The 14039-nt window shown below is 45.3% G+C and overlaps 1 protein-coding gene across 1 annotated transcript; it reads left to right on the top strand.

Annotated features, from left to right (window-relative positions):
- Positions 1 to 509, top strand: LOC124651934. Its single transcript, XM_047190952.1, has one exon. It carries the CDS (start codon positions 82 to 84, stop codon positions 454 to 456), a length of 375 nt encoding a protein of 124 aa, XP_047046908.1. The 5' UTR covers positions 1 to 81; the 3' UTR covers positions 457 to 509.
- Positions 510 to 14039: the final 13530 nt, after the last annotated feature.

Here is a 14039-nt window from a genome sequence, read left to right as displayed (position 1 = left end):
AAAAGGAAGCTCTCTGCATTTTCCAATTCCATCGGCAGAGGATTTCGGCAAGTTCAATCCAGAGAGACTTTCGTTCTGGGCATGGAGAGGTTCGCCGCCATGGTCGCCGGCCGCCGCGCCGCTCCCGCTCCCAAGCCCGCGGGGGAGGAGGAGGAAGGGGACAAGGAGTACCTGCGGATCCAGCTGGAGGAGATCGTCATCGTCAAGGACGACGCCTACGACGCGCTCGCCGCCGCCACCGCCGCCGCCGCCGCGCACTCCCGCCCCAACGCCACCGCCACCGCCAACGGCCACTTCAGCAGCAGCGCCACACCCGCACCCACCGGCGCCGCGTCCACCTCCATGGAGAACTGCGCGAGGGCCGCGGCGGCGGCGGCGTACGGGGGGCCGCCGACGAGGGGTCCGGCGGCGCAGGGCGCGTGGACGACGGCCGCGAGGGGCGTCGGCTTCGACTAGACGTCGACCGCCGGCGACGCGCTCTCCTTCCCATCGGTGTGTGGGGGATTCTCTCGTTCGTATCTACTAGTAGCAGCGAATTCGTGTTGGTGAGCTCCTTAGTTTCGTAGGTTTAATTTTTTGCTTGATTCTTCGACGGTGTCGGTGGAGGTTCAATCTCGGATCCTCAATTCGGTTGTCTCGGTGATCGTGTTGCAATATACTACGCCACTTGATCTGACGGATTTGGTTTTTTTGCGGCGAGATCTTCTGAACGCGTCCAGCTTATTAATTTCGCTTGCATCAAGTAGCTCGAGGTCTTGTTTTCATCATGGAAAATTAACCGTAACATCGATCATAAACTAGTCGGTGCTAGAGAGGTTACTGTAGGTTCGTTAAGCTTCATCATGGAGTATATTGCCACTAATTTACCACAGCGAGTATTCGGGTAGCCATGTTCAACAATTTTTTAGAGGTTCGACCGCTGCACAGCGACGCATCGTCTCGCTTGCTGGTGTGTGCTGTTGTTGAGTCCTTGTTCCACCATCCATTGCCCTGTACCTACGCCCTGCAGGTGCTAGAGCAAATGAATAGCCAGCACATGTTTGGTGAAAGCGCACATGGAGGCGCGCTAAATCTTGGCGCTGTAAAAGCGCTTTACAGCGCGCTCTATCCATGTTTTGTGCGTGAGGGCATATTCACCTCCAGCAGAAGCTCTAAACCTTGGAGCTGTAAAAATCTGTACCTGTTTCTGCGCGCGACGGATACAGCGCGCTCTTTCCGGCGCGGTAGATATAGTGCACGACATAGCGCTTTTGCCCCAAGCTGTATTTTACAGCGCGGGATAGAGCACCTGTTGGAGCATAATTTTATGCCCGCGCGCTAAACCAGCCGCTTTTTTGGATACAGCGCGGGATAGAGCGCCTGTTGGAGATGCTCTGAGTATATTGCTTACCAGCAATTATTAATGTCCAATTTTGTCCTACTTGTAGTCTAGACGCCCTTCACCGTGTAAGTTCACTTATTTCGGTTTCACGTTGAAATATTTAAACACCTTAGAACATCTCTATCCACGTGTTCCATGGCAGCTCCAATAACGATTTGAGGACCGATTTTGTTTTTAGGCTCACACTAGTCGGCATGTTTTCGAGCCTAATAAAATCACTGTCACTCCCATCCACATAGGATTTCACCCCGTGGAATTCTCTTGGAAGCATAACTCAGCCCAATCTTCACCCGCCCTGCCCCCTCTCGATCCGCCTCCCACCCTTTCGAATCGACATCGCCGCCTCCTCCCCAATGTCGGACCTTTGCCCGGCCACCCAAAACTGTTGACGTACCCAACGCCGACACCTCCGCCATCTGAGACTGCCAGGTTGCCGAACCTACCATTGGCATCATCGCCCCCCCCCCCCACGCCCACCGTCCACAAGGTGTTCGTTGGATTGCCGCGATGGATAGCAACAACGAGATGATGCCGCAACTGTTCATGCAGGAGGAAGCCAATGCCACGGCGGCAACAAAAACAACTGATGTTGGCCAACCTTCTCTACCTTCGTCATCATCTGCTCGCCGCCAGCATGCCTCGGAGTGGTGGTTCGAGGGTTGGGAAGGCCCCGAACAAGGATCGGCATCGGCAAGCCGATGCATTGTTGCTTGATTACGACTATTTTGCCAACGAAACACATGGGCCAAAGGATTTTGCGCCGATTTAGGAGGAACAAGGAGTTGTTTATGAAGACTGCGTCCGGCGTCAGGGAGTATGACACATACATTATGTGCAAGAAAGATTGCACCGACTTGTGGGGGTTCTCATCAGTTCAGAAGTGCACTGCTGCAATGCGTTTTTTTGCATATGGAACTCCCCAGATGCAGGTGATGACTATATGTGCATGACAGAGTCGACATGCTTCGAGACTGCCTATATGTTTTGCAGGGCAGTGATTGAAGTGTTTGAGCCAGACTATTTGAGGGCACCAAATGAAGAAGATACAACTCAGATCCTGGCACAAAATGCGGCGAGAGGTTTTCCTGGGATGCTCTAGGGTACTGACTGCATGCACTAGGGTTGGAAGAATTGTCCATTTGTGTGGCAAGGGTTGTGCAAGGGGCACACCGAAGAGAGCATTGTCATACTTGAGGCAGTGGCTAACTATGACCTCTGGATTTGGCTTTCTTCGACATAGGAGGAACTCACAACGATATCAACATCTTGCAGGGCTCTCCGGTGTTTGCAAGTCTAGATGAGGGACATGCTCTGCTGGTCAACTTCGAGATCAACAGCCATGCATACAACAAAGGATACTATCTAGTCGATGGTATCTATCCCTTGTATGCAACATTTGTGAAGACACATCCAAATCCTGCTTCGAAGAAGGAATCTTATTTTGCGACATGTCAGGAAGCATGTCGCAAGGATTTAGAGCGGGCATTTGACGTGCTCCAACTGCGTTTTGCCATTGCTCGTTACCCTTCTCTCACCTGGTCAAAGTCTCAAATGTGGGAAGTAATTAACGCTTGTGTGATCATGCATGAAATGATTATTGAGAGTGAGCGCGTCGCACCAGCGGATGATGACCATCCATTTGATTTTCAGGGACCTCTTGCTGAGGTTGAGCAGGTACCGGCCAGTTTGCTGCTTTCCTCCGGATGCATGAAGAAATCTAAGGTGCTAGTGTTCATACTCAACTACAAAATGATGTAGTTGAGCATTTGTGGGTACAGAGAGGAAACATCGCATGATTCATTGCAATAAGTTTTATTCTTGTATGACTAATAGATGGCAACACCTTCTTGTGTACCAACTCGTTGAGACTCCAAGTGCAGAGTGTTGTAGCACATTTTTACGAAAGTTCGAGTTTGCTAGGGTCTTTTCCCTACAAGGATGACTCGAGGGTTTATATCAAACTCTCGGGGAATTGGCTAGAGGCTGAATTCTTCTTCTCCTCTTCTAGCAACCTGCAAAGCAAAGTTTTTGTCTTGTGTCCCCAACTCCACCATGTGGTTGTCAAGCATAAGGTTTCGTATTATTAATATAAAATATAAATATAACTAAATCAAAGTAAATTAAGTAAACTAAGCAAGCAAGATACAAGCAATAAAGAGATGGTTGTTTTGGGGTTTTGTGTGTTTGCAAGTGAAGAAAGTATTTTTATATTTTCGGATTAATAAATTGCATAAAATACAAACTGTGATAATTGTGTTGGAAAGGTGTTCTAATGATTTAAAATGGACCAGGGTCCATGGATTCACTTGTCTACTTTCTTTTTAAGTTGTAGTAGACACAAACAAAAAATAATTGACCAATAACTATGGGGCAAAACCCTCACAACATTTTATTAAACCCCACCTTTACAAAAAAGAACAAAAGTTTATGTACAAAGAAAAATAAAAAGAAAAACAGTACAACTATACAAGCAAATTACAAGAGAGTTTCAATCCAGGCAGTGAAAAGATCAGAGTGTTTATCCTTAACTCTGTGTACATGCAAAGTGGCTTCATGCCTAAATCTTCTGCATCAACATCTGAAAGATCGATGGTTTGACCTTTTGGAAGATAGCTTCATTCATCTGCTTCCATATGTGCCAACAAGCCAACACTACAAGAAAAGTTCTGATACTCAACGTCCAATTTTCGTCAGGTATGGCCCCTTTTTCGTCGTCTATGGGCCTAACCCGACGATATGGGTTTTGTGGTCGAAACTGCGTCAGGCAAAGTCCTACCACGTTTTTTTCGGTTCGTCGCGTTCGGGCGCCCTTCCGCCACGGAAAATCGGACCGTTGCAGAAGTGTTTTTGGGAGCCCGTTGACCGCTGACGTCATGCAAACTGACACGTGGCAGACGCCGTTAACTGCTAGTTAACGCTGTTAACCAGCTGAAACCCCGTGGTAGATGGTAGGCCCACACGAGGCCTGCCACGCCTTAAGTGGGCCGACCCATTTAGTTTGCGGGCCGGGCCAGCTGACTTAGTTTGACCGGTCAACTATCTAGCTGGGCTGGTCTATTGGGTACGTGGGTCGGGCCTAACCTTTAAGGTTGACTGTTCAAGACTTAAATGGGTCGGCCCACTAAGCACGTGGGCCGGGCCGAATGCCTTCGTTTGACCGGTCAACAGGCAAACGGGCCGGCTCACTAAGCATGTGTGGCCCACTTTCCTGTTACCGGGCCGGCCCATTTAACAAGTGGGGTCCACCATAAAGCCAGTGGGCTGGCCTAAGAAGTTAGTGGGCCGGCCCAATTTAGCATGTGGGTCCCACTTTCCTGTTATCGGGCCGGCCCATTTAGTAAGTGGGGTCCACAATAGAGCAAGTGGGCTGGCCCAACAAGTTAGTGGGCCGGCCCAAAAAATAGGTGGGCCCACTTTCCTGTTAACGGGCCGGTCTAGTTAGTATGTGGGGTCCAGCATATACCAAGTGGGCTGGCCCAACAAGTTAATGGGCCGGCCCAATAAGCAGGTGGGGCCCACATTTCATGTTAACCGGCCGGCCCAGTTAGTAAGTGGGGCTCACCATAAAGCAAGTGGGCTGGCCTAACAGGTTAGTGGGCCGGACCAATAAGCTTGTGGGGCCCACTATAGTGCTAACGGGCCGGCCTAGTTAGTAAGTGGGGTCCACCATAAAGCAGGTGGGCTGGCCCAACAAGTTAGTGGGCCGGCCCAATAAACTTTAGGGCCCACTTTCCTGCTAACGGGCCGACCCAGTTACCAAAAATGGGCTGGCCCAATAAGCAAGTGGGGCCAATTTTCCTGTTACATGGCCGGCCTAGTTAGTGAGTGGGGTCCATCTTACAGCAAGTGGGCTGGCCAAATAAGTAAGTGGGCCAGCCCGTTTAGTTGCTGTTTATATGCCGGCATGATAGGCGCTTTAGGATTTTGCGGGCCGGCCATATGTGATTTCGCTTAATTGGGACGTTGAAGGGATGGGAATTGGTGATTTAGATTGCGCAGAACATAGAAATATACTGAGAATATTTACGCATCATATGATTTCTGTCGGATAGCCTCACTTACCACAAACAACATAGAAAGAATGCGCGAAAGAACTATAGAAACTAACTAAATATTACATCAGCTACAAGGCTTCGAAAAAATATTACAGAACCCAGAGAAAATGAATGGTAATTAACCCTAGCAACACAATGAAGCGATTCAGCAATCTTTTAAGTTGTGCATGCACCACCTATATCTGAAACAAAGACATGACAAGTTAAGACATCAACAATGGAAAGGCAAAGACACTACAATGTTGTTTGCCAAAGAATTTGGAACTCATTATTTCCTCGTTATAACAATATCATTGTAATGCGCACAGATAGTCTACCGGTATGGGGTTATGGGGCTAATACAGACTACCAATAAGCAAACAAAGAGTGCATACCGCATACCAACAGTCAATATAACAGAGCACGCTAGAATGAAACAACAGACTTACTACTGTCGAGTCCCATGCAGCTCACCTGGTTGCTGCACTTGAAGATGTCCAATGTTGCCCTTATTTCTGAAGGGAGTTATTTGTTACTCTACATCAAGACACGATCAGTTATACATACGAGTTCCAGCATGATAAATAAATTATGTACTCCCTCCGTCCCGGTGGTATTCATGCATTGAACACCAAAAATAGTGAGCGATGTGGCATGATTCTCCCTAGACTGTGTGTTCATGCATATATACACACGGGCAGGCCTACGTGAGCGCCACACTAAGAGAAATAAGTCACTATTGCAGCTTTTGAAAAACAAGATGGCACACAAAATTATTATCTAGTAGTATGAACAGTTTATTTGTACTACAGGCCAGATAGCAGAGTGATAGTATGCCGAACTAAGTCCTTACTTCATTAGCTTACGACGAACTAGATAGAATTAACAATGGTATCACCTGTTGACAAGGTATTAACTTGTCAATGCCTACAGATTGTAGACTAGGGTTTAGTTGGATGTAGAGGGCAAGTAGATCTCGAAGGTTTCAGCCGAAAAGTACTCGACGAATAGGAAACTAGGGTTGTGTTGACAGTAAAATTCGATCCTTTCTTTGTCCCTCGTCTCCCCTTTATATAGGAGGTGGAGCCGAGGGTTTCGTAATACACAAGTTTACAGAGTCCGGGGGGTTTCTAACCCATCCCGCAAGATTACAAGTATCCTTTCCTAATACAACTCTAGCTTTCCTTAACAGTATCTTGGGCTTCCGAATCTTCTTATCCTTCGGGTCGTGGGCCTTCAGTAAACCCTGGGTACCATCTTCGACAGGCCCATTGGGGATGCCTACGTCACCTGTAGTGCAGGGAATGCAAACCAACATGTTCAGGGAGTACAAAATTAGCAAGAACAACATAGTAGAAGGCTATAAAGTTTGTAACAATGACTGAGCAAGATGAAGTTATGATGGCTACATGTACAAAGCAGGGATGTAAACCAAAAATAGAAGTTACAATGGCAAAAGCTAAAGAGGAGGGAATGTGAACCAACATGTGCCAAGTGCAATTACTTCAAATTGGCCGTGAACTAAATACTACTCCTGAAGTTATAGTGAAGGGAATGCAAATCAAGATGTTTCGGGATATAAACTTGTAATGAGCAACACGTAGAGGATAGTTAATGCCGGAGCTTAGGATGGACCAGATACAGAATATAGTGGGATCACCTGTGAACTTGTAGAAGAGGGAATGCAAACCAATATGTTCAGCATTCCATATGTGACCGTCATGCCAAGTAAGAGAAACAAGTCAAAATTGCAGCTTTTGAAGAACAAGATGGCACACAAAATTATTATCTAGTAGTATGACAAGTTTATTTGTACTACAGGCCAGATAGCAGAGTGATAGCATGCCGAACTAAGTCCTTACTTTGTTAGCTTACGACGAACTAGATACAAAACAATGGCATCACCTGTAGTACAGGGAATGCAAGCTAAGATGTTCATGGAGTAAAAAATTGGCACGAACAACATAGTAGCAGGTCATAATTTTTGTAACGACTGAGCAAGATAAAGTTATGATGGCTAGATCTATAGAGCAGGGAATGTAAACCAAAAATAGAAGTTACGATGCCAAAAGCTATAATGTAGGGAATGCGAACCAACATGTGCAATTACTTAAAATTGTCCACGAACTAAATAATAGCAGGATGTTACTATAATAGCTAGGAATAAAACAGATAGGAGTTATAATGGCATCACTCATAAACTTGTAGATAAGGGAGTGCAAATCAATTTGTTTCGGGATATAAAGTTGTAATGAGCAACACATAGAGGATAGTTAATGCTAGGGCTTAGGATGGAACAGAAACATAACATAGTGGGATCACCTGTGAACTTGTAGAAGAGAGAATGCACACCAATATGTTCAGCATTCCATATATGAGCGCCATGCCAAGTAAGAGAAACAAGTTAATATTGCAGCTTTTGAAGAATCAGATGGTAGACAAAATTATGATCGAAGTAGCTACTGTGACGAGTTCAAATAAATTTGTACTGCAGGATGGCAGAGCGATAGCATGCAGGAACTAATAGTAAGAGGATTTCTATTTTCGTGCCCTCGGGTCCTTAGTTGTACTCAGTTTTCCCCAACTCCTTAGTTTTTCCTCAGTTTTCCCCAAGCCCTTGTTTGAAACCCGCAGAAGGAGCGCAGACGGGAGGATTCCCGTTTAGTTGACCGTTCCGTGATGACGTGTGGGGCCGCGTCGTGTGGGGCCACGTCGCGTGGGGCTGGTAGAATGGGACCGCGTGGGACAGGACGAGACCGCATTTGGTTTCACGTGAGCAGGAGCTGGGTTATGTCTCTCTCGGCCCCAAATTGGCATTATTAAGAGCACCTTTTCCCCTCTTTCTCTCTTTCCTTTTTCACCAAATTAGTATCAAATCTAGAGAAGCTTGTGATACGTCTCCAATGTATCGATAATTTCTTATGTTCCATGCCACATTATTGATGATATCTACATGTTTTATGCACACTTTATGTCATATTCGTGCATTTTCTGGAACTAACCTATTAACAAGATGCCGAAGAGCCGTCTGTCGTTCTCTCGCTGTTTTTGGTTTCAGAAATCCTAGTAACGAAATATTCTCGGAATTGGACGAAATCAACGCCTAGTGGTCCTATTTTGCCACGAAGCTTCCGAAGACCGAAGGAGAGTCGAAGTGGGGCCACGAGGTGGCGACACACCGTGGCGGCGCGGCCCGTGCCCCGGCCGCGCCGGCCTGTGGTGTGGGCCCCTCGTGCCGCCTCTTGACCTGCCCTTCCGCCTACATTTAGCCTCCGTCGCGAAACCCCCAGTACCGAGAGCCACGATACGGAAAACCTTAATGAGACGCTGCCGCCGCCAATCCCATCTCGGGGGATTCTGGAGATCTCCTCCGCACCTCGCCGGGAGAGGGGATTCATCTCCCGGAGGACTCTACACCGCCATGGTCGCCTCCGGAGTGATGAGTGAGTAGTTCACCCCTGGAGTATGGGTCCATAGCAGTAGCTAGATGGTTGTCTTCTCTCATTGTGCTTCATTGTTGGATCTTGTGAGCTGCCTAACATGATCAAGATCATCTATCTGTAATGCTATATGTTGTGTTTGTCGGGATCTGATGGATAGAGAATACTATGTTATGTTAATTATCAAGTTATTACCTATGTGTTGTTTATGATCTTGCATGCTCTCCGTTATTAGTAGAGGCTCTGGCCAAGTTCTCGCTATTAACTCCAAGAGGGAGTATTTATGCTCGATAGTGGGTTCATGTCTCCGTGAATCTGGGGGAGTGACAGAAACCCCTAAGGTTATGGATGTGTTGTTGCCACTAGGGATAAAACATTGATGCTATGTCCGAGGATGTAGTTATTGATTACATTACGCACCATACTTAATGCAATTGTCTCGTTGTTTTGCAACTTAATACCGGAAGGGGTTCGGACGATAACCCGAAGGTGGACTTTTTAGGCATAGATGCATGCCGGATAGCGGTCTATGTACTTTGTCGTAATGCCCAATTAAATCTCACTATATTTATCATGACATGTATGTGCATTGTTATGCCCTCTCTATTTGTCAATTGCCCGACCGTAATTTGTTCACCCAACATGCTTTTATCTTATGGGAGAGACACCTCTAGTGAACCGTGGACCCCGGTCCATTCTTTTATACCGAAATACAAATCTACTGCAATACTTGTGTTACTATTTTCTCGCAAACAATCATCTTCCACACAATACGGTTAACCCTTTGTTACAAGCAAGCCGGTGAGATTGACAACCTCACCGTTTCGTTGGGGCAAAGTACTTTGGTTGTGTTGTACAGAGTTCCACGTTGGCGCCGGAATCTCCGGTGTTGCGCCGCACTACATCCCGCCGCCATCAACCTTCAACGTGCTTCTTGACTCCTACCGGTTCGATTAAACCTTGGTTTCTTACCGAGGGAAACTTGCCGCTGTGCGCATCACACCTTCCTCTTGGGGTTCCCAACGGACGTGTCAACTACACGCATCGCCTTGCATTTCTGTCTTTCTTCAATTATTTGTGCCTTTTGGCCCTCGTTGTTTGCCCAATATGGCAGCAAATCTAGTACTCCCTCTGGTCCATATGTATGTAGTTAAATCTAGAAGGAAATCTCCAGGGTAATGTATGATAAATTCACAGTCATAGTAAATCGAGAAAACAAAGTAGGGCCAACAAAATATAGTAGAATATGGATAGATTATAGGGATCCCTCCCTAGATAATAAGCTGCATACACAGCAGCCAACATAGTAACATGTTCGAGGTTCTTCACAACACCATCATACTAACAACATAACAACAAGGAATCCCTAGCTAACAACAAAATAGAAGCTGCTTTGCAGCAGCAGCACACGTCCAGGACTCCGCCTACCCCATCTGGCTCTGCCTCCACTTGTTTCTCCCCTTGGGAACCTTGGGCTTGAGCGGAGGCATGCGCCCGGCGGCGATCTCCACCCGCTGAAAGTTGCGGAGGTGCATGCCGAGCGCTGATGCGCGTGAGACACACGTCCGTTGGGAACCCCAAGAGGAAGGTGTGATGTGCACAGCAGTAAGTTTTCCCTCAGAAAGAAACCAAGGTTTATCGAACCAGTAGGAGCCAAGAAGCACTTTGAAGGTTGTTGGTGATGGAGTGTAGTGCGGCGCAACACCAGGGATTCCGGCGCCAACGTGGAACCTGCACAACATAATCACAGTACTTTGCCCCAACGTAACAGTGAGGTTGTCAATCTCACCGACTTGCTGTAAACAAAGGATTAGATGTATAGTGTGGATGATGATGATTGTTTGCGAAGAACAGTAAAGAACAATAGCAGTAGATTGTATTTCAGATGTAAAGAATAGGACCGGGGTCCATAGTTCACTAGCGGTGTCTCTCCCATAAGATAAACAGATGTTGGGTGAACAAATTACAGTTGGGCAATTGACAAATAAAGAAGGCATAACAATGCACATACATATATCATGATGAGTACTATGAGATTTAATCGTGGCATTACGACAAAGTACATAGACCGCTATCCAAGCATGCATCTATGCCTAAAAAGTCCACTTTCAGTGTTATCATCCGAACCCCTTCCGGTATTAAGTTGCAAGCAACATGTACAATTGCATTAAGTATGGTGCGTAATGTAATCAACACAAATATCCTTAGACAAAGCATCGATGTTTTATCCCTAGTGGCAACAAAGACATCCACAACCTTAGAACTTTCTCGTCACCGTCCCGCATTCAATGGAGGCATGAACCCACTATCGAGCATATATACTCCCTCTTGGAGTCACAAGTATCAACTTGGCCGGAGCCTCTACTAGCAATGGAGAGCATGCAAGAACATAAATAACATATATGATAGATTGATAATCAACTTGACATAGTATTCAATATTCATCGGATCCCAACAAACACAACATGTAGCATTACAAATAGATGATCTTGATCATGATAGGCAGCTCACAAGATCTAACATGATAGCACAATGAGGAGAAGACAACCATCTAGCTACTGCTATGGACCCATAGTCCAGGGGTGGACTACTCACACATCGATCCGGAGGCGATCATGGCGATGAAGAGACCTCCGGGAGATGATTCCCCTCTCCGGCAGGGTGCCGGAGGCGATCTCCTGAATCCCCCGAGATGGGATTGGCGGCGGCTGCGTCTCTAGAAGGTTTTCCGTATCGTGGCTCTCGGTACTGGGGGTTTCGCGACGAAGACTATATGTAGGCGGAGAGGCAGGTCAGGGAGCGTCACGAGGGGCCCACACAACAGGCCAGCGCGGCCAGGGCTTGGGCCGCGCCGCCCTATTGTGTCGCCACCTCGTGGACTTCTGGAAGCTTCGTGGAAAAATAGGCCCCTGGGCGTTGATTTCGTCCAATTCCGAGAATATTTCCTTACTAGGATTTCTGAAACCAAAAACAGCAGTAAAACAAAGAATCGGCTCTTCGGCATCTCGTCAATAGGTTAGTGCCGGAAAATGCATAATAATGACATATAATGTGTATAAAAATGTGAGTATCATCATAAAAGTAGCATGGAACATAAGAAATTATAGATACGTTTGGGACGTATCAAGCATCCCCAAGCTTAGTTCCTACTCGCCCTCGAGTAGGTAAATGATAACAAAGATAATTTCTAAGTGACATGCTATCATAATCTTGATCATACTATTGTAAGCATATGAGATGAATGCAGCGATTCGAAGCAATGATGAAGATAATGAGTAAACAAATGAATCATATAGCAAAGACTTTTCATGAATAATACTTTCAAGACAAGCATCAATAAGACTTGCATAAGAGTTACTCATAAAGCAATAAATTCAAAGTAAAGGCATTGAAGCAACACAAAGGAAGATGTAAGTTTCAGCGTTTGCTTTCAACTTCAACATATTTATCTCATGGATAATTGTCAACACAAAGTAATATAACAGGTGCAATAGGTAAACATGTAAGAATCAATGCACACAGTTTACACAAGTGTTTGCTTCTGGGATAGAAAGAAGTAGGTGAACTGACTCAACAATAAAGTAGAAGAATGGCCCTTCGCAGAGGGAAGCATGGATTACTATATTTGTGCTAGAGCTTTTCATTTTGAAAACAAGAAACAATTTTGTCAACGGTAGTAATAAAGCATATGTGTTATGTATAAGATATCCTATAAGTTGCAAGCCTCATGCATAGTATACTAATAGTGCTCGCACCTTGTCCTAATTAGCTTGGATTAACACGGATTATCATTGCATAGCATATGTTTCAACCAAGTTTCACAAAGGGGTACCTCTATGCCGCCTGTACAAGGGTCTAAGGATAAGGTTCGTATTGGATTTCTCGCTTTTGATCATTCTCAACTTAGACACCCATACCGGAACAACATAGACAACAGATAATGGACTCCTCTTTTAATGCATAAGCATTCAACAACAGTTAATATTCTCATAAGAGATTGAGGATTTGTGTCCAAACTGAAACTTCCACCATGAATCATGGCTTTAGTTAGCGGCCCAATGTTCTTCTCTAACAAGATGCATACTCAAACCATTTGATCATGAAAATCGCCCTTACTTCGTACAAGACGAACATGCATAGCAACTCACATGATATTCAACAAAGGTAAAAGTTGATGGCGTCCCCAGAAACATGGTTACCGCTCAACAAGCAACTCATTAAGAAATAAGACACATAATTACATATTCTTCACCACAATAGTTTTTAAGGCTATTTGTCCCGTGAGCTATATATTGTAAAGGCAAAGAATGGAATTTTTAAAGGTAGCACTCAAGTAATGTACTTTGGAATGGCGGGGAAATACCATGTGGTAGGTAGGTATGGTGGACACAAATGGCATAGTTTTTGGCTCAAGGATTTGGATGCACGAGAAGAATCCCTCTCAATACAAGGCTAGGCTAGCAAGGTTGTTTGAAGCAAACTCAAGTATAAAAGGTGCAGCAAAGCTCACATGTGAACATATTGTAGCTATTATAAGACTTTACATTGTCTCCTTGTTGTTCAAACACCTTAACCAGAAAATATCTAGACTCTAGAGATCAATCATGCAAACAAAATTTTAACAAGCTCTATGTAGTTATTCATTAATAGGTACAAGGTACATGATGCAAGAGCTTAAACATAATCTATATGAGCACAACAATTGCCAAGTATCACATTATTCAAGACATTATACCATTTACCACATGCGGCATTTTCCGTTTCCAACCATATAGCAATGAATGAAATAGTCCAACTTTCGCAATGAACATAAAAGAATAAAGCTAAGAACATATGTGTTCATACGAAACAGCGGAGCGTGTCTCTCTCCCACACAAAGAATGCTAGGATCCGATCTTATTCAAACAAAACAAAAATAAAAAACAAACAGACGCTCCAAGCAAAGCACATAAGATGTGACTGAATAAAAATATAGTTTCATTAGAGGAACCTGATAATGTTGTCGATGAAGAAGGGATGCCTTGGGCATCCCCAAGCTTAGACACTTGGGTCTTCTTAAAATATGAAGGGATAAACCACGGGGGCATCCCCAAGCTTAAACTCTTCACTCTTCTTGATCGTATTGTATCATCCTCCTCTCTTGACCCTTGAAAACTTCCTCCACACCAAACTCGAAACAAACTC

The sequence above is a fragment of the Lolium rigidum genome, chromosome 5, assembly GCF_022539505.1.
Source record: "Lolium rigidum isolate FL_2022 chromosome 5, APGP_CSIRO_Lrig_0.1, whole genome shotgun sequence".
NCBI classification, from domain to species: Eukaryota; Viridiplantae; Streptophyta; class Magnoliopsida; order Poales; family Poaceae; genus Lolium; species Lolium rigidum.
The sequence above is the reverse complement of the archived record's forward strand: the minus strand, read 5'-3'. Positions and strand labels throughout refer to the sequence as shown.

Bases quoted from the DNA above. Each gene is read 5' to 3' on its own strand.
- LOC124651934 (XM_047190952.1), top strand. From the start codon at position 82: ATGGAGAGGTTCGCCGCCATGGTCGCCGGCCGCCGCGCCGCTCCCGCT.